The 21,792-nt window shown below is 40.8% G+C and overlaps 1 protein-coding gene across 3 annotated transcripts in view; it reads right to left on the reverse strand.

The window, feature by feature from the left end:
* LOC114244534 (glutamate receptor 1) overlaps window positions 1-16,736 on the reverse strand; it is an 81,462-nt gene extending 64,726 nt beyond the window's left edge. For 2 of the 3 annotated variants that reach the window (XM_089728486.1, XM_089728474.1), the window contains exon 1: window positions 16,469-16,736. In XM_089728486.1, coding sequence (XP_089584612.1) covers window positions 16,469-16,586 — 118 coding nt within the window. In that variant the 5' untranslated portion in view covers window positions 16,587-16,736. The remainder of the gene's footprint in view (window positions 1-16,468) is intronic. The other variant, XM_028176387.2, reaches the window with a different exon arrangement.
* Between the last annotated feature and the right edge of the window lie 5,056 nt (window positions 16,737-21,792).

The raw sequence follows: 21,792 nt of genomic DNA on the forward strand, positions 1-21,792 counted from the left end.
TAAAAAATTTGTAATATTATAATATCTATGTATGTATAATCTATTTTTTTCGATGTCCGCTAGTCGTAGACATGAGTAAAAGAAAAAATAAATAAAATATTACACACACTACCATGTATTTGACACAACACATATATATAAATATACTCTTTCTTTATTATCAATTGTCTAACTTTTGTTAGTGTTCAAAGTCTGTGGTCAAATTGAGAATAGATGAATAATGTTTAAACATAAAATTTCAATTAATTAAAGTCGAATTTCGACTACTGCGGGACCTCTAGTAGTTCTAATTAGACGTTTGAAGTATCTATACTAATATTATAAAACTGAAGAGTTTGTTTGTTTGAGCGCACTAATCTCAGGAGCTACTTGTCCGATTTGAAAAATTCTTTGAGTGTTAGGTAACCCACTTTTTGAGGAAGGCTATATATATGCTATATGACATCAAATTAAGGCCAATACAAGTGGAGCACCAATAAAGAATGTTTCAAAATATGGGGTTTAAATAGCTCCTTAACATTCTATAATTCAAAAATATTTTCACTTTCTACGTAAATGAAGTGGGGGTAAAATTTAGCGTTAGGCCAAAGTAAATATTCCACGCGGACGTAGTGCTAGTTTGTTTATAAATATATTATATATTAGATATTTAACAAAAATACGAGTCAGACTCGTACAGACGAATGATATTTCACGTCGAGCTGTCACCGGCAATCGACGACCCTTGATGATAATTGCTGAATTGCTTTAGCGACCGCTAGCAACTGTTGCCCAAAGTCAAGCATGGTCACTAACAGGATTACGTGTTCCGAAACCCGCTCTCGTTAAGGCACGCGGCACTAGTGACTGACAATGAAAGCTCTTAAATGAATTGTCGCTTCGCTATTACAGTCCTAGGGGATCGTATTAGCAAAGCAGTATTGAGCAGTCATGTTTTATATGATACTAGAGGTCCCGCAGTAGTCGAAATTCGACTATAATTAATTGGAATTGTAAGTTTGTACACTATTATGATTGTAATTTATACTTCTATAATCACAAATTTCGCCAAGACTACACTATAAAAATATTAACAAAGACAAACAATATTTAATCTATTCTCAATTTGACCACAGACGTCAAGAGCAAAAGTTTGACAATAAATAGTATGCATGCGTGTGTGCGTCAAGTACATGGTATGTAGTGTGTGTAATGTTTTCTTTATCGATTTAATGTATCTTTTATGCATTATTTAAAAAAAAAATTAGCATTGTGCACTTCTCTATATTCTCTATGAGTGTGGAAAATTTCATACTCCTCCGTCCGCGAGATTTCCGTAAAAAGGGATACAAAGTTTTTGCTTCACGTATTAATATATATATAGTGTAGTTTGTCAATAGAGGCAGTAACTTAGCTTTATTGTGAATTTTGAAATTGAACATTTTTAATTGAACAATTAAATTGGTTTTTCTTTTATTCATTTATCTCAATGTGGATGTCTTGATATTCGATCACTCTAAAATTATTAGCCAAGATCACTGTAGCTAAAGACTATTTTCAAGCCTCGCTGCAAGAAGGACACGCTATCACACTGGGGAAACACCAAAAGAAGGATTTCTTTCCACAATCTGATGAAACATGGCGATTTTTTTTCTGCAACTGTCCCTAAGTAACATTGGTTACAGAACTGTTTATTTATATTTAAATTAAGAGATCTGTAGGGTTTTGATGTAAAATAATATATTTCGAGAACTCTTCTAACTTATTCTACTAGTTAGAGTGATCAACCTGAGGACTGAAGATATTTTTTAAACCCTCATAGACTTAAGTGCCGCAAGTCTTGGAAGCCTGCCAGCAGCTTACACGTGAATTCTTTATATAATTACATTTAATGTCACATAAATAAGTTGTGGGTTAAAATGTTGGTTTCTCATAGCAATTTTGGGTCACGTACGTACACTTTACAATAATTGAGCATGTACTCAAAAGTGGGTGGATTTTATGTTGCAATTTTAAAACGAGGCATAAGTACGCTGCACTACATACTTGTGTGAGGATTTTAATTCTAGTATACGGCGTTACGTAACGCTTTTATCAAAATTAAAGTCTAATTGACTCCATCTTTTGTCTCTTTCTATCATGTCTGAAGCAGACTATCAATGAAAAGAAAATACGCGGCGTAACTGTTCAAATGTTTCAAATTAATGAGTCCGTCAATGTTTACTCTACTAATTCACAGTTAAGAAGCTACAGCACATTTTGATTAAACGATATAAAACAACTTTTACGGCTTAATTATCTCCACCCTCGCTTATTATTTCTAACTTTTGAAATACATTACCAGTTTCTTAGTCGCGTCGACTAAGGTATTATTGATCGATTCGTGTGTTGTAATGAGTACCATCTTTTATTTATAGTTAATACTAGTTATTGAAACGTTGAAACATTGGATATATTAAATAGATACATAATAAACGCAAAATTAAACTGTAATAATATCTTACGTACTCAACTACATCTGCGACACGCGGAAGCCGAACAACATACAAAAAAAAAACACATTGTTTTCTCGATGCTTCACAAGGACGACAGAGTTCAGTCCACGAGCTATAAAAAGCATTTTAGCTCACATTGCGATCAACGTGAATAGAACGTGGGGATAAAGTCTCAATTGTAATGTAACACCGGCTGTAGCACCCTACTAGCCAATAGTTTCGCGGCAGAAATTACAGTTTTACGTTACCAACTCACCGTACGTCCTAGCATAGATTACTTATCCGAACGCGACGGGGCAACACAAAGACGCCATCCCCCGATACAAGTTTTGCGCATCCACCGGATTCAATCTCAGTGCTTTTAGGTCCCTCAAGCACCGATCATCGTCCTTGTCAAGCTAGTCGACTACGATGAAGAGTTCGACAAGCGAACTAGTCTATAGACACAACCCACTGAGTTTCTCGCCGGATCTTCTCAATGGGTCGCGATTCCGATCCGGTGGTAGATTCTGCGAAGCGCTGCTCTTGCTAGGGCTAGTGTTAGCAAATTTTCTCAGGTTGAGCCCATGACCTCACCTATCAATCCAGGCGTAGCTGGAATAGCCTCTTAGGCTACCAACGGTTAAGTAGGAGAAAAAAAAGCACAAGTCAAAGACAAATAAATACTACGCTGTAATAGACAGTAAAAATACAGCCACTATCTTGTTTAAATTGGAAGACAGTGTTAGAACTAATTCGTTTGCATCGTAAGCAGACGCAATGACGACAAGATAAAGAAATTCTCCGTGGCGTCAACTATGTTTGTAAATTAAGCCGTAAGCAAGAAGCAAATGATTTTCTTTCTAACCATCAAGCTATGATTACAAGCAGAGCTATCATTGTGTCAAATATGTGTTTTATTATAAATAGATACGATAGAATACGGAATGAATATGTTAGAGGAAGTCTGAAAGTGGCACTTGTGACAGAGAAGCTGAGAAGTGCGCGTTTGGAATGGTATGGACATGTGATGAGACGAAATGAAAATGAGGTTGGTAAGAAAATGTTAACGATGAATGTGGAAGGATATAGAGGAAGAGGTAGACCTAAGAAGAAATGGATGGATTGCATGAAATACGATATGGGTAAGAGGGGTGTGAGCGAAGAAATGGTATATGATAGAAGAGTATGTAAGGAGAAAACATGTTGCGCCGACTCCAAGTAACTAGGAGAAGGGCCAGATAATGATGATTATGTGTTTTATTATAAAAAAGGACCTAACACCCACCTGCTTGCGAGATTTGGACACAGGCATAGTCACCTCCCTCCAAATAAGTACACTGTGCATCTTATCTTTAAGCCACCGCGACTTCAAATAGTCACACAGCAACAAACATTTTTCAGTACAATATCAAATGATTCTTTTTCTTGGACCTATACTTGGCCAAATCGTAAAAATGGCAGCTTGTTTCTTTGTTAAATAAAGAAAATCCAAATTAAAACAATACAGTCAGTTTTGATTAATTCTCTAAATTTATATGTTTAAATTGTGAAACTGAATTTAAATCTATAAATTTTGCTACACGATGTCGCTTAAAACAATACTGATTTATTATATAATTTTAACCTTTTACCATTTTACATAACATTATTTTACGATTTTTTTTTGATTCGCGCTCTTTTTGTTACTAGTTATATTATTATTTAAAAAAATCATGTTATTAAAAAGCTATTAACTATGACAAACTTTGCGTGGGTATGTTTTAAGTATGAAACCTAGAGTCACTTTTAGAAAATCACAACCACGACCCGATAGGCCCTGATCGATTTTTGTTACAAGCTATCAAAATTTAGCATTAAAATTTGTGTTTTAACACGTCAAAGAAGCGGTTCAACAGGATTTATTCAAGATATTTGTTGGAGGTTTTATTCTGTGTCACACAATATCTAGTCGAACAAACAAAGGCAAAACTTAATCGTAACAATGTCTGCGATGTAGGAGGTATCGTGTCGAGGGAACAGCCGCGGAGATACCGGGACCTAACTTCTGTAGCTGGCAGTGTAAAAAACTTTATCTAAATATTGTTAAAGATTCCTTTAACGTTTTTCCAAGAAAATCGTATGAGAGAATACATTTCGGGGCACTTACACATTAAACTAACTATTACCGAAGCCAGTGCGAAACAAACGTATGTGTATACGTCCTTAACAGGGGCTAATTGTAAATTCGTACGACATGACGATCCAAAGCGAGCATGTTTCAAACTACCAAGTTTTTAGGTTTTGCCCAAAGCAAAACGTGTGAAATTTATTCAAATGCGTTATACGCTGTGAAAAGGTGAAAGGCCCAGATTGTTTTTCCAGTGAGGGACCGAATTTAGTTTAGTTATTTTCTTTTTAAGTCACTGTTTTACCGGCTTTATTTTATACCTGGTCTTTTATAGCGTAATGTAGTTTTGAGTGTATCTGTTTGCATTGGTATCGTTTGAAAAAATATATTATAGGTCGTCATTGTTCATTAAAAATGTGTTTTATACTGTTATTGAAATTTGACGATAACAATATTAAATACTTAGAACGGTATTAAAACTCAATCACTCTACGAAGTGTGTTCAATAAATAGTGATAATGTCTTGGAAAAAAATAACTAGTAGACGCCCAGACATTAGATAATAATAAAATATAAAAATCGATACTCTTTTGTTTTTTAAAAATAGAAGTCATTTGACGAAGAAAGAAGTTTTTGATGTCGTGTCGGAACGTGTTCTTAAAAATGGATTAAAATGGAAGTTCGCGCGGTAATAAAATATTTCTGGATGATTTTTACTAGGGAACTGGTAAATAAAGACTTGAAAGTAACATTAGGGGTTCATGCTTCTCCAGATTCGGCGAGTTGGTGTGCTGAGTTCAAGCTACGAAGAACTTTCATTAACGGAGACACCCGCACGAGACGCGCTACATCTGTAGTGAATGAACTAATTATTAAAAAAGTTTTAAATATTGTCTTGGCGGATCGTCGTGTTACTGTTCATTTTAAAGCAGAAGAAATAGAAATTCTTATAGGAATAAGTGTCCATAATATTTATTTCACAACCATTTAGTTATGAAAAAGTGTTAGCGCGCTGGTTGCCGAGAATTCTTTCTTGACGCGCAAAAACAAATGAGACTGATAATTTCACAAAGTTATTTGGACTTGTTACAACAAGATCTTGACTAATTTTTGGCTCGACATAACCATTGATGAAACATGGCTTCACTAGGTGCATAACTAGGAAGAGACCGCCAATGAACCTCAAATCCATAGAAATTTATGGCGATTCCAATCGCTTGTCAGATCGTAGTCTGTATTTTCTGGGGAAATGTAGGAGTGGTAAAGATCGAATACCTTAATCATGGAGCCACTATTACGGGGATTTTGTATGACGGAAAAAATAACAAATCTGTTTGCGGAAATACGCAAGCAATGGCGTCCCAAACTCGCTAAATTTGTTTTGTTTCACCAAGACAACGCTCCCGCGCACAAGTCTAGAGTTGCGATGGCTGCCTTTCAAAAACCTGACTTCGAATTGATGGAACATTCTCCATATTCACCGAATCCTAATGATTTCTACCTATTTCCACGGCTACAGGAACATCTCAGGGACGATAAATTTGAAGATGATGTCGTAGTAGTCGCGCGATACATAATTTTTTAAGGGATCAGGAAGAAGTTTTTCTAAAAGGGATTTTTAGATTTAGAAAAAATATGTACAAAGTGGATAAGCCTGAAAGGTGACTACGTCGAAAAATAAAATAATATTTATTAAATGATAATTGCGTCGTGCTCATTATCACATTTTATTGAACACTTTAGTACATATCGACGCTTGAAAGGCAAACGTGACTAAGCGACAATGCGTGAACTACAGTAGACTAATTTAAAGTTGAAAAAAAAATTTTTTTAACGATTCTAGCTGTAGTAGAATCTAGCTAGTAGCTGTATGATTGAAATGATTTTAATAGACCTAGAAATATATTTTTTTTGCGCATCGAATATGGTTATTGACTATCATTATGTACAAAGCAGTTATTGTCGCTTAGTCACGTTTGCCTTTCAAGCGTGGATATAGTTCTGTACATACATTTGAATGCCGTTTAATTTAGAAATATTATTATTATATGTCCTTAGTTTACCTTTTGACATTAAACTAATATATCTCAAATATATCGGGACTACCGAGACTCGTAATAACTTCTCGGCATTGTCATATAACAGTAAAAGTATATGCGCTGAATTTCTTTTCATTAATATTCATATAAAAAAATTGTAATATTTATCATAGCTCTCAATGTCGATGCATACAAATGAATGATTACTGAAGAATGATTCATTCGACCGCGATAAGATCTCGACGATCATCGCATACGACATTTTTGTTTGAATTAAGCGTGTTGTTGCTCGCTTTCTGATCTAATATAATTCTGTTTTCCGTTTTGAAATCTGTGCGAGGATATTGTTTGAGACTTATAATGAATATTGCTATACATTTATTCATACCGTAAAACGAATTACGAAACAATCCATTTCATCTATAAAACAAACTTTTGGATTTGAAATGCAAATAGCCACTTTTACAATATTATTAAGAATCCTAACATGTGCATCAAGGTGTGTCATAAACTTGTCACGCTATTAAAAGGATCAATAACGAAATAATAATTAAAAATATGTCGGTTAGTGTCATGAAAATAAATAGAATGATTGAGAATCAAATGATTGTACCTAAATTAAAAATTGTCAATTCAAAAATAGTCATCGCGGTGTGTGGTATATGATATCTTTAAATTTCATTATACTTTAAAGAGTAAAAGCCCTCTCATGGCACGAGTGTAACGTCAAACATTTTCCTGCAAAGTAATCAATCTGGATAGTGGAGGACGCTTCGTTTTAATTCAGCGCTTTACCGCTTTTTTCGCGTGCACGTAGAGAATAGTTAGTCCCACAACCCCCTTTGTCTACGTCCAGTGCAGTCATTGTAGCGCAGGTGTACCTCAGTCCACGGAACCATGAAACGAAGTGTTCCAGTCATGTAATTACGGAGACTCCGAATACGACGGAACTGAAAATTGTTCCGCCGAAGAACCAACCGGATTGTTTAAAATAACGCAACATTGAATTCCGAGAAAATAAATTTCAGGTTTCGTCCTGTTCTCCCCTCGAACTTGGCGTAAATTTTCCGTTCGAAAACTGGCTCAGATTGTGGAAATTGTTTACCTTTTAGTAAAATTATATAATCATATCAAGCTTTCCTTCTACGTTCAAAATTTTGTTGAAAACATCTAAAATGACGGCAATTATTAAGACTCGTTCCTTTGATTTTTATTTATAACGAAGTTTCATTGTGTACTTGTACCAATGGTATTTTATTCGCCAAATAGGCCATATATTTAAAATAAACATTGAAAACTAAGAAATCCCTTGTAGGTATAGCAAGCCGAACTAAAAAGGAAAATTATAAATTTTATCCTCCTTAGTTATCTAAGTCTTAGTTTTTTCAAATAATGGCTACCCCATCCTTCAAACCAAGACGCATAGCTGCTTCACGGCAGAATTATGCCGGATGGGGGTCTACCAGTAATTACGCATTAATAAAATTTTCGGACGGTTTCATTTTTATTACACGATGTTATTCTTTCACCGTGGTCATTCGTGAACATTTACTATGTGCGTATTTCATTCGAAAAATTCGCACCTACCTTCAGATTCGAACATCGGAAAAGTTGCATCGCTCGATACGAATGCCCCAGCCGTTTTATACTTTAGGCCACGATGACGTCTGATTATAATTATGGAATATGAGTTTCGTCGCGGTAGCAATGCTGCACAAACGACTCAGAACCTTAACGACGTCTACGGAGTGAACAATACAAACGAGTTTACGAATCTCAATTGATTTGAACGTTTCCGAGATTAAAATTTTGATCTAAAATGGAACCTCGCCGTCACTCGAAAACTTTTTTATCGCTTACATGGGCGGACGAGCTCACAGCCCACCTGGTGTTAAGCGGTTACTGGAGCCCATAGTCATCTACATTGTAATTGCGCCACCTACCTTGAGATATAAGTTCTAAGGTCTCAGTATAGTTACAACGGCTACCCCACCCTTCAAACCGAAACGCATTACTGCTTCACGGCAGAAATAGGCGGGGTGGTGGTACCTACCCGTGCGGACTCACAAGAGGTCCTACCACCAGTAAACTAAACTCAACAACGACAAATTAAGGCGTTAGTGAAAGCTGAGGATACTCAATCCACCGCTGAGCTAGATTTCAACGTTAGCATTACAATAGTATTGGTCCATTTGCGTCAGATTAGCTAGGAAAAAAAAACTTGAAAAATTGGTGCCACACTAACTGAACTATCGCCATCGTGACGAACGTCTTAACGTTTGCCTTACGTTGTTTAACAGACTCAGAAACGAAGAAATTTTGAACCGTATTGTCACTTGCGTTGAAAAATGGGTTCTTTTTAGTATTCGTAAGCGGTCATCATGTTTGTTAGACTTAGATAGGTTCAGCACGTAGGCAATGCCCCAAGTAAAAACTTACCCCAAAAAGTCATGATCAAAGGTCAGAAGATAAACTTTTATTTCCCTTACCGTCTTAGTTCTAAGTACGAATGAAAACAAAATTAGGATAAAAACTATGAGAAATATCACTTAATTGTATGCAAATTGTTGTCCAATAATACATAGTACTCAATTAGGGATTGTTCCATAAGCATATCCAATTGGGTTTAAAAAAACAAATATTAATTTTACTAGCTATCTTATGCATTCTGATCTGCATTTAGTCTAAAGCTGAACTTCATGATCGATAAATATTGTTGAGAATTTTTTTTTAGTAAAAATACCATTTCCTCTGCACTAGCTTATTGACTTAAAGACAAAACTAGGTATTCAATAATATCTGAACAAATAAACAAATCGAACTAACAAGCAAAATACCAAAGTAAATTTCTCCACGTGTTAGCTAATCCCAAAGTGACATACGCCTCAAACCAGCTTTTGCTGCCCCTGACTGACAGCGTCACTCAATCCTGCACCACTAATACATCCTAGACGATTATACTACAAGGAATCGATGTACGGAGAGAGGAACCCTATACTGCCTTATTTTGGGACAAAGATAAATTTGGGCACTGCCCGTTTGTCGCTCTGCTTTTTGAATACATTTTTTCAAGAGCAAATCGACAAACTGCAGGACTTTGTACAAATGAAAGTGAATTTAACGCATTCCGTCAGTTTTTGTTATTGCGCATGACTATTTTGCTTGTTTTTTAATTGGAACGCATGGCTTGGTAGACGCACTCATCTCGCGCATCGAATTTTAACCTGTTTCCGGATCCCTTTGACTTCACAAAGCTAACGTCATAGGGGGATCGGAATATTGAGGTAGGCGGGCTCCCAGCATGAATTACCTGCAGTTAATTATAAATAGTATAATAAATAATAAAACAATAATAAATAATAAATAAGTGGGAATATATTACGTACGATCATCCGTCCCGATTTAGATTTCCTGCGTTGTGGGCACCAGAGATTGATAAACATTCTTATACGAGGGCGGCACTGAAAATTTCGGGAATTAACGAAGTGACACAACATCTAATATATAAAATTCTCGTGTCACAATGTTCGTTCCCATACTCCTCCGAAACTGCTTGACCGATTCTCATGAAATTTTTTATGCATATTCAGTAAGTCTGAGAATCGGCTACTGTCTATTTTTCATACCCCTAAGTGATTAGGGTGGTCCACCCCTAACATATTTTTTTTTATTTGGACTTTTTTTTTTTGTTATAATGAGGTATTATGTGGTTGAATGAGGTTTTGTTATTTTTATTATATATTCCCTCATCGTTCACAGCACTACATACCTCTTTAACTCATTTACCACATCCTTACACACTTACAATAAGTTAGTTTTTTTTCTACACTAGAAATTCCCTAGAAATCTTACATATGGCAAAACAATGTTTGCCGGGTCAGCTAGTTACTATTTAAAAATGTATTTATTGCTTTTCGAAGTATTCTCCGCGAAATTTGACATATTTTTCCATACGATGGAACCAATCATTGAAGCAATCATTCCATTCGGAAGTTGGGGTCTCCAAAATGGCCGTTTTGTAGACGTCCACAGCTTCTTCAGGTGATGAAAATCTCTGTCCACGCAATTTATTCTTTATTTTAGGGAAAGTATAGAAATCATTAGGGCTTAGGTCGGGGCTGTACGGCGGATGGTCTAATAATTCTACGTTTTCTTGCTCTAAAAACTCTCTTGTTCTGTGCGCGGTGTGAGAACTCGCATAGTCCTGATGGAGGATGATGCGGCGGTTGCAGTTCTCTTTACGGAGTTCAGAAACGACCTGTGGCAAACAAATGCTAGCATACCATTCTGCATTAACCGTTCTTTGTCCCTCAAGAGGAATAGTCGTAGCATGGCCGGTTTTGGAGACAAACGTGGCCACTATTTTTTTTGCAACACTACGTGAACGAATAATTTTTGTTGGCTTTAACTCATTTTCGAACACCCAAACTCGTGACTGGTTTTTTGTTTCGGGTTCGTACGCGTATATCCAGGATTCGTCACCTGATACAATGTTGTATACAGCATTTGAGGATCCTGCGTGGAATCTTTCGAGAGTTCTGACGCACCAAGTAACGCGAGCCGCTTTTTGCTCTTCACAGAGCGAATGCGGTATCCATCGGGAAAACAACTTTTTTACACCTAATTGTTCACGCAAGATTATTTGTATTTGACTCATGCCATTGTCTAAAGTTGCCTGAATTTTGCGGTATGTCACATGTCGATCTTCCTCAATCAGCTTACGCACAGCATCAACGTTTTCTTGGGTGACTGCAGATTTTGGACCACCTTGACGGGGATCATCACTGAGCTTGACACGTCCACGTTGAAACTCAGCAAACCAGCGATAAATTGTGGTTTTGGATGGGGCTACATCACCAAATGCAGAAATCATCCGGTCAACACTGTTTTTGTGTTCAACCACTTCGAAAGTCATTATAAATCATCGCTCTTAAATTTTCTCGAGTCAATTCCATTTTCTCAACGACTAAACAAGTTTGACAAAACCTCGTGACAAGACGGAGAATCTGTTTTTAAATAAATAAATGGTATTCGATTTTTAAAACCAAGGAGTTTTCAATTAAAAAGATTTTAATATGACAGGAACAGTGGAAATATTCCATTCCCGATACTTTTAGTGCAGCCTAGTATATGTTATGTACGTATATGTTATATAGGTATTATGTATACACCCATAGACAAGGAACACCCAGACAAAGAGCAAACAAACGTCTCCATCACACAATGCTTACCCGATGTGAAAATCAAACCCATGACCCTCGGACTATACCCAAAAACACCAAATTGCTGTACAGTCTGAGGTCCGAAAACCAAGATCTAATTAAAGTTAAAGTTAAAGCCTTGTTGTAAATTGTATGCAAGGTGGAGCGCATACGCATTCATCGCACAATGCGATGCGGGTTGCGGTTGCGGGTTCTCCACGCCCTTCACTCGCTGAAGGGTGTTCCTCCTGGAGACGCTCGGGCTTCCTCTCTCTTCCCCTTTCTTCCCCTTTTTGTTTTCTTCGGGTCACGTCCGTTTCGGACGTAACCCATGGGAGATGGTTTTTTTTTTTTTTTTTCCACAGGAGAAAATCGCCGGATCCCCACCCGCGCGGCAGGTGGGGTATGTGGGAGTTGAACCTCACTAAAAACTCCTGCCGCTCACAACCGGCGCCCTACCTCGGACCGGGCCGGAGCCCAGTCGGGGCTATTGAAACGGCGGGACAGGGTTGACGCAGAGCACATTACATCCATCCCACCGTCCCACGGACGCCGGACCGGCGGCCGCCAGCGACACGACCACCGGTTCCCTCGTTCAGCGGGCCGAGAGCCCGCTTTGATGGCGCCGCGTTACACCTTCCCCCAGAGCGGTCGGGGAACGCGGTCTACCATCACCCGGCTTCCTACTGCGGGTGAGCGTGCAAAGCACGCCACCCCACGTCTGGGTCTCTCCCCGCACAAAACGGGTGGGACCCCTAGCTCTTAGGGGGCCAGGTCACGGATACGACCCCGGTCCCGACCCCCTGCTCGGCGGCGGCGGGTTTCTGCGTAGTGAGGAGAGCTTTGCCTCACTCGCCCCGCCGCCTCCTTCTGCGAGATGGTGCACTCGCAGAAATCGAGCATAGCCTTCCAGGACTCATCGCCGCCAAGCATCGATGCCACGACGCCAGGCAGCGACAAGTCAGGTCCTATCTTTGCGACCAGGACACGGCGCTGCACCTCCCAAGCGGGGCAGACAGCGAGCGTATGCTCCGCCGTGTCCAGGTCGTGTCCACAATGGTGACACCTCGTCGTTGGCTCAGCCCCTGTCCGGCGCAGGTACTTCCCGAAGCATCCGTGCCCGGTCAGCACCTGCACCAGACGAAAGGTGAGACGTCCTTCGCCACGATTCACCCATTCATCAAAGACTGGGTAAACCGCCTCGACGGTCCGTAGCCCCCACGTGGGGTTGGCCAATCGCCTCGACCACGACTCGAGCACGGACCGCCGAGAATGGGCTTTCCGCGCCCGCAGCTCACTTTCGGGGAGACGCGCCACGCCCCGAGCACGAAGCTCGCTGCGCCACCCATAGTCGGCAGCGAGTGACTCCGCCTCCACCTCCCATGGCGGCGTCCCCGCCAACACACACGCCGCCTCGAAGGAGACGGTGCGATATCCGCGGATGACCCTGATGGCAACGGTGCGCTGCGGCCGGCGCAGGAACCGAGCCATAGTAGCCCGGTTGCGCGGCTCAGCCCACACAGGTACCGTACAGGGCCATCGATCGCACCACCCCCGCGTAGAAGCGGCGCACAACCTGATCCGGTCCCCCAATATTCGGGAGCAGCCGGCTCAAAAAACCCGCCGTCCTCATCAATCGGGGGACCAGTTGAGCAAAGTGAGCACGAAAAGCCCACCGGCTGTCCAACACGAGGCCGAGGTACTTCAACTGCACCCCGACCCCTATCCGGACGCCTCCAACCACGATGTGGGCGTCAACGGGTGGCGCCCTCCGCGGCCCGTGAAACCACAGAGCCTCGGATTTACTGAGCGCCACGTCGAGACCCAGCCTCTTTATCCTTCCGACGACGAGGGCCACCCCCGCTGTGGCGAGACGGACAGACTCTCTATAATCATCCCCCCGGGCCACGACCAGCGTGTCGTCCGCGTAACAAATAACGCGGAGGCCCGGGAGGAGGGCGCCCCTCAGCACCCAGTCGTACCCGATATTCCACAAGAGGGGGCCGAGAACCGACCCCTGCGGAACACCACGCAGGACCGGAAAACGATGAAGGGTCCCACCGTACCCGGTACATACGACCGACCTGGCCCCCAAATAGGACCCAACCAGCCGGCGGAGGTAGAGGGGCACTCCATGCCTCTCCAGTGCCCCCCCTATCACGGTCCAGGGCAGAGTGTTAAAAGCGTTGGCGATGTCAAGAGACACCGCCAGCGCCACCCCACCCCGAGAAACGGCCTCATCCGAGAGGGACCGCACGCGAAGAATTGCATCCATGGTCGAACGGCCCTCCCGGAAGCCGTACTGCTCCGCCGTCAGGTCAGGCCCCACCCCGAGCAGGTGCCGAACGATGCGGGCAGCCAGAATACGTTCCAGCAATTTTCCCGCCTCGTCCAGCAGTACAATAGGACGATACCCGGCAGCTGTATCCACCGGGTGCCCCTCCTTCCTCAACAACACAAGTCTACCCGTCCGCCAGAGTGACGGAAACCGTCCCGACTCCAAGCAGCCATTATATAGCTCAAGGAGCCGGTCCCCCAGGGCACCGAGGGCCAAGGCCAATACCCGGTCGTGGACTCCGTCCGGGCCGGGGGCCGTGTCTTTTGTAGTCATCTTGACAACGGCCACCCGGAGCTCTGCCTCGGTAATACGGGGCACCTCAGCAGGAGCTTGGCCGTCGACGGTGTCAGACGGCCCGCCCATAGCGGGAGGAACAAAACCCTCCCGCTCCTGCGGGAACAACGCCGAAACGATGTCTAGTGCACCGGCGGCTCGCCCGAATGGAGACCGCACGCAGTCTTGCAATTTCGGGCGACCACCAGGGCGACTGTCGCCGTCCAGAATGCCGAGGGCCGACCCGGGGCATCGAGGCATCACATGTGCGGTGCATCGCGCCCCGGAACCATTCGGCCTCAGTTTCCACATCGAAAGGTTGTGGGCGCGTTGGCGCCCACGCCGCCACCATAGAGGCCTCCACCAGGAGCTCCCTGTTCAGGAGCTTCAGTGCCCACCTAGGGAATGATCGGGATGCACTCTGCGGGGGGTCAACCCCGCGGGCACCTGCAGCCGGCGTCGGCGCGGGGGCAGAAAGATCGTACCGGATATACCGGTGATCGGACAACGATTCCGCCCCCACCACCACTCTCCAGCCGAAGATGCGCCGCGCAACGGGCGAGCTCGCGAACGTCAAGTCCACGATAGACTCGCCTGTCCACCGCACGCAAGTCGCGATCGAGCCCCTGTTAACGATACAGAGACCGACCGCGACCGCCCACTCCTCCAGCAGCCTACCACGAGCGTCCGTGAATGGGGAACCCCAAGCGATGGAAGATGGTGGGCCACTTTTGGCCTGTCTTTCGATGGAGAAGTGAGTCGGCGTTGCTTACGCATCTTTCGGCCGCTGGTCGCCATGTCCCCGGCTTCGGCTACAGGGGCACGCCCTCCAGAGGGGGGTACCGGTATACCGGCGTGGCTTCGTCATTGTTGCTCGTTTGAGCGTCGGGCGGTGGTCTGCCGTGTTGCTCGTTGCACTCTGCGAGCCGCCAGCCAACCCATAATCCCCACGAGGCACGGGGTCGTGAGGACGTAAACCTCTTTAAAAAATGCCCCAGTCCTAAGCTCTGGTGCCTGGCGATGGGATGAATGGAGGGAGTCCAGTCCCGAGGGTACCAACCAGACCCCAGGGGACCGACCTCTGGCTAATAAAAAAGGAACAAATGATAATGGTACTTGTTAAGAAATCATTACCCCAGGAGGGAACCTCCCGCTCCGCGGGGGGAGGATCCCTCCGTACGGTCGAGCAATCGGCCCCACGCTGCCCCACCGTTTCTTGGGTCAAAAGTAATAATATATTGCAGAAACTCGTTTTGGAAATTATTTGAAAACCCGTAAGTTTTGCAGTGAAAATACCTTTAAACCGTTGCGATTTGAAAAAGGTGAAACGGATCGGAACGAAAGATGAAACGGAAACGAAACCCGAACAGCGATACTAAAGAGAGACAAACGTAGATCTATAGGATTTAAACTGCGAAAGAATGAGAGAGAATATTTATATATACTTCACTTCTGGATAGCGTGAACGGCATGCGTGTTTTTTGTGTGTCAAAACGAATATATACAAACGATACTTCTAATAACTAAAAACTGGCAATGTGATTTAAGCGACTCTCAAAATGAAAGAGACGGAGATAGTTTGAAAAATGCTTTCCTTGTTCTTTGAGCTTTCCACTTAATTTAAGATGTTACTCCAGTAAAGGGTGAAACCAGACGTGGTCATTCCAATCATTCATTGTGTTTTTTAAAAGTATTTTAGCATTTTATTTTCGTTAACTAAAAGTTTCCTATACAAAACACGCACCAGAAAATCGTTCGACCTTTTCTAATGTCACGTACTCGCAGTGCGAGAGGGAGAAGCGCAATGAGTTGGAAAGAGAAAATCGATTCCCCGTTAATGGGACGCAACGCGGGTCACATTGTTCGCTGAAACGAGATTAAAATACAACACACGTTGGACCAATAATAGTGTAAAAAGACTTTTCACGATACTCTGTCTAACAGAACAACATTACACAAAATAATGGTTACGTAACAAACGAATAATAAATGCATGCAAAAATTATATACGCTAATCAAATATATACTATAAGTAGTATGTACATTATACTTACCAACGGCTATTTTCTCGACGGGGAAGGTCTGCGCTGATAGTACGCCTGCTTGAAGCAACAACAAAACCGTTATCAGAGAAACGTGGCGGCTATACACCACCATTTCGGCCGACAGCATTGTGCGTACGTCCGAAAAGTTCGTCACGATTTTTTACATGCTAAATTAGGTTATTTACGGAGATTATAAAGGGTTTTTTGTGAAGATTTTAAACGTAATAGCGACGGAATGCTGCGCCCAAACCTGAGACTTAGACTCGACTGATGCCGAATGAGCGTGGCATGGGGTGCGGCGTCCCTCCCGCCCCGCGTCACCCCTATTCACTTGTTCGCTTATCGCAATAACCACACACTTTATTTCGCGCTTAATCCCATATTTCGCTTAAGTCATCGAATTTGAAGACGGACACTATTATTTGTACTTTAATGAGAGCATTCACGTTGTTAGAAAACCAGGACCCATATGAATAAATGTCTGTTTAAAGAATGTCTTTCTTTATATTCGATGAATTTTAGTATTTACATATTTTAATGATAATAATTATGTTATAATTAGCGATAAGCTAAGTCAGATTTTAATTTTGGTACACAGCTTAGTCTTTAATATGAAAATAAAAAATAAAAGCTTTGATTTCAGAGAACTACTTTACGGCATTACTTTAACCGACTTTAAATAAAACATAATAATTTTATTTCATACTACTAGATGATTATTTACTTTTTAATAAACATATTTTTGGGTTTAATAGGTTGGTTCTAAAAAAATACGTAATAAATTTAATTGAATTCCTCACTAATAAAGCTTAAAAATACGAAAGTGCTCGAATTTCATTTAATGGAAATCCTTTACAAGAAACACGTAATCACGCTCCTATTATTGAAAAAGATTTCCTTAAACATACAACGGTCCAAAACGTAACGAGATTAGTCGTATACAAAAGCTGATTCCTTCATCCATATACAACATACAAAGAGATATTTTATCAACTTCTTATTAGATTGTGTTTCATAAATACTTATTAATCAGAATCAGTGCCATTATTTATGTTCATAATTTTATTTAATTGAAACCACAAGACACGGCTGATTTTATAGCATAGTATCAGAATTGAATGGTTGAGAATCACAATCTTGATTGTTTCTATCGGGAAACAATTATGCAGTCATTACCATATAGTTGGATCTTCAATCTCTGCTCACAAGAAGAACAGTATTCTAACCACTGGCGAAGCTTTCAACCCATCTTCCATCTTTAATAGTACATCATTTACTGGTTACATTTACTGGCGCGAACTCCCAAGAGGTCCTCTTGGGAGTTCGCGCGGATGGGTACCACCACCCTGCCTATTTCTGCCGTGAAGCAATAATGCGTTTCGGTATGAAGGGTGGGCAGCCGTTGTAACTATACTTGAGACCTAAGAACTTATATCTCAAGGTGGGCTGCGCATTTACGTTGTGGATGTCTATGGGCTCCAGTAACCACTTAACACCAGGTGGGCTGTGAGCTCGTTCACCTATCTAAGCAATAAAAAAAACATCATAAATAAAGAACAGTAGAAAATTCAAACGGCGGGACGTGTGGAACATTCTTTATTTACTTCGACAGCCCTGAACGCTTTATCAAACGATTTATGAATACGTGGAGACTGGAGGATAGCACTTTGCAGATCAAATAAGCTGGCCACCAAGGAGGGCTACCTAACGAAATTGCTCGCTCGGAACTCTAAAGAAAATAAATTTATAATATTGCCTTATATGTTTTCCAAAACAGTATAAGTTCACATCATGAAATAAAATCAGTCAAATCGTAGAGACAGAAAATATATTAGTCCGTTTTTTTTGTATCTCTTTAAGCCACTATCTTAATAGACATACTAAATAACAAACTTATCAAATGAAGGAATTATTTAAAAAAAAGTAATAATACGTTCCAAGCCTCGAGAGTTTTACTCTCACGTAATAGAACTTAATTGAGTTGACACTAATAACTAACGACTTAACTGAGTCTTAATAAAACTCTTATCGATGGTAAAAAACTATTTTAGTTACTACTTCTTTGAATCTTACCGTGTGTACCAAATATTTACCGTGGTGTTATTTATGACGATTTATCGAAGCTTTAAGAAGACTGTCAAAGAGAGTCATCGATAATCATTAGATAGAGCTAAAGCACGCAATAATAGTCCGATAAATTTAAGATGGCCAGAATTCAATAATAAAATTTTAAGCGTTTCAAACAAAAAAAGAAAAATCGACTGGTCAGCAGTCTTATGCTATGATTGATTTTCAGTATTTCGACATAATAATATTTTCCTTTTGAAATACTTTTTATTGATATAGCCATGGGTGCAAGATATTGGAAAGTTAACAAGAAATAATTTATCGGTTATGAGAGAGGATTAGAATTGGGGCCGATTCGAAAGATTTGATTGTAGAAAAAAAAAACCTTTATAAGGTTCATGTCTAGCTGCATGAATGTATATAGTTAGTTATGCTGCATGGCTTGCGGCGGCGACCGTTGTGTTTGAGGTAACTACGGAGCAACGGGGGACAGGGGTCATATGAGCGCTATGTTCTGAATAAGCAAATCTAGCATTTTTTACATATTTTCAAAAACGGTAACAAAGTCGAAAAGTCGTCGGAACATGGGCCAATTTTATCGAACTTTCGATAAGCTTAAGAAAGTAAAACGCTTAAAAAAAAGTAAATAACGGGCTTATAAAGCCCCAATAACTCAATATCAATAAGGCCATTCAAATCATTTTTGTAAAAAAACCCTCATACTATCAAATTATATGTAAGTATATGGAATAATGAAAAAGGAAACAAGATTCAAGTTCTTGAAATGATATTAGTGATAATAAATTTCCCTCTCTACAAACGTTAACAATGAAATTACTTTTCGATGTAATTAAATATTTACTCGTGCGTTCTACTTTCATGAGTCTGAAATATAATAAGTATTTCATGGAGAGGCTGTCATGGACACCTGAATAAGATATTAGTAAAAAAAATTGGCTGTTTTCCTTCGTAACTAGGCGATACTCTACAAAACTGTCATACGGTCCGGACTTATGCAAATGTAATATTTTTTCACATGGACCACACCCGTAATAACGCCCTTTAAGTCTTACAATCTCATTTTTGCAGGAGAGCCGCCGGATCGCCATGGTATGTAAGCATTGTAGATCTTCATGTTGGCCTAGATTTAGGACTGATCAGTAAGTAACTCAAGACAGCGTCGGAACGCTTCTTCGATAAAGCAGCGGGACACGATGATCCTCTAACCATAGTCGCCAGTGGATCTACTCTTGTGTCAGTGCTCTTAGGCATTCCAGACACATATTGCCTTTCTCGTCGAATTCGTCGAATGCATCGTGAATTCGATGTGCAAATTAACCCAGAACGCACGTTTCTTGCCGGCTTTTCTTAGCGTAGTAGATATACTCATAATATATTTGAGCTATTAAAATTCCTTCGGAGGCGATTGTGCAGTAGTTAACAAACCTCACCCCTGCTGACTGACCCCAGATCATCATTCCGTCCTGGTAAAGTTAGGCTAATAAAACTCAGCAGTTTTGAGTAGTTGTTATGCGACCTCGGATGCTGTATGGGATAGCCATTATACAATACAGCCATGGATGACAAAAACATGGATGTCTTGTATTTGTACTCCGTAGACTACCAGTATGATCAGAACTTTAGACAGTGCTTGATAACGCAGACCTTTACTTCTTTCTTTTTCTTACAAATTCAAATTATTTTATGTACAAGTGTAATAACATTTTGTATTAAATATAAATACACATTAAAGTATTTGTATAAAGAGAAAGCTTTAAGTTTTTACTGGTAGTGGGGCGTTTTTGAACCCGCGGGGTGGGTAAGACCACTGTGCCTACTTCTACCGTTAAGCAATAATGCATTTCGATTTGAAGGATTGGGCAGTCGTTATACTGTAAAAATTGATACTTAGAACTCATGTCTTCAGATGGACGGTGGCAATTACGTTGTTGATTTCTATAGGCCCCGGTAACCAGTTAACACCAGGTGGGCCTTGACCACCCATCCAAGCAATAATAAAGCATCTTCTGCATTGCAACAAACTGCATTCCGAATCAGGTAAAGTCATAACGATATCACAGCGTCTGCTTACATGCATAAAAACCTTTTCATCTTAATTTCAGACTTCGAATGCTGGACGGTGGTATTTACATTGTATCATCTATGCGCTTCAGTCACCAATGTTTTATTTGCAATAAAAAAAAAACTTTAACCGGGGAAAAATCGTCAAAACTCATTACAATGATACTTTTTTTTTTCAAGTATATACACGTGCAGATTCTTTTTTTATTTTGTTTTTTATTGCCCGTGTACGCAGACTAGCATACGGCCCACCTGATGGTGAGTGGTTACCGTCGTCCATGGACTTCAGCAATGCCAGGGGAAGAGTCAAGCCGCTGCTTACCGTTAAAGATAGAGATCATAGAGAAAATCGTCAATATTATTTATACCATCCCACTGCTTAATATAAAACTGTCGATAAACATTTATAGAATGGCGTTGTAGTATTTTCTTCAATACTCGTGGATCGTTTAGTTTAAAAACCAAAAAAAATTGATGAATCATATGCCTGAAACTTTAGTGATCATATCAAAGACACTCGATGCGTAGAGCCAAATGTTTATCGAGCTATGCTATACAAAAACGTCCAGAAAAATACATTAAGGGAGCGACTAGGAAGTTTAATATCCTTAAGCAGTTGACGACCCGTCCCTTCAAACCTTGAAAGCTCAAAGGGGAAATAAAAAGATATTTCCATTGCAAATTTGAACAAGTTTGATTTTGATCGCTACTCCGGGAGTAGGCTGATGAAACAAGGTCGGTTTCACGAATAATCCGGGCTACTTTAAAATATTGTTAAATTGGTACGTTTCAGTCAGATATTTTATAAAGCAGCCAATGGATTACAGAAAGTTCATTTTAAAGGTTTATGTGATAAAAGAGAATTTTTCGTAAAATGTATCATCTTGTAGAACAATTCCAGCTTGCTGTATTGGTATTGTGCCGCAAGAATTTGTATTAAATTGCTTGCTACGACAGGATCACAGGCTATTAGGATCTGTGGCCGCTTCTGTTAATACGTTCAGTATTGCACAGCAAATGGAATGTTCTTCATTCAAATTGTCCTGTCGAACAAGACGAATGCAGCAAGAGAGCGCAGTGTTTCATGGGGAAGCAACAATAATTTGGTTTTTTATTTTTAAGATTATATTTTTGGCGAAAATGGGAGATACGGTTTTAGTAACGTTTTCGATTGTTGACCGTTT

This window comes from Bombyx mandarina, chromosome 01 (assembly GCF_030267445.1).
Source record: "Bombyx mandarina strain Sakado chromosome 01, ASM3026744v2".
Classification (NCBI taxonomy): domain Eukaryota; kingdom Metazoa; phylum Arthropoda; class Insecta; order Lepidoptera; family Bombycidae; genus Bombyx; species Bombyx mandarina.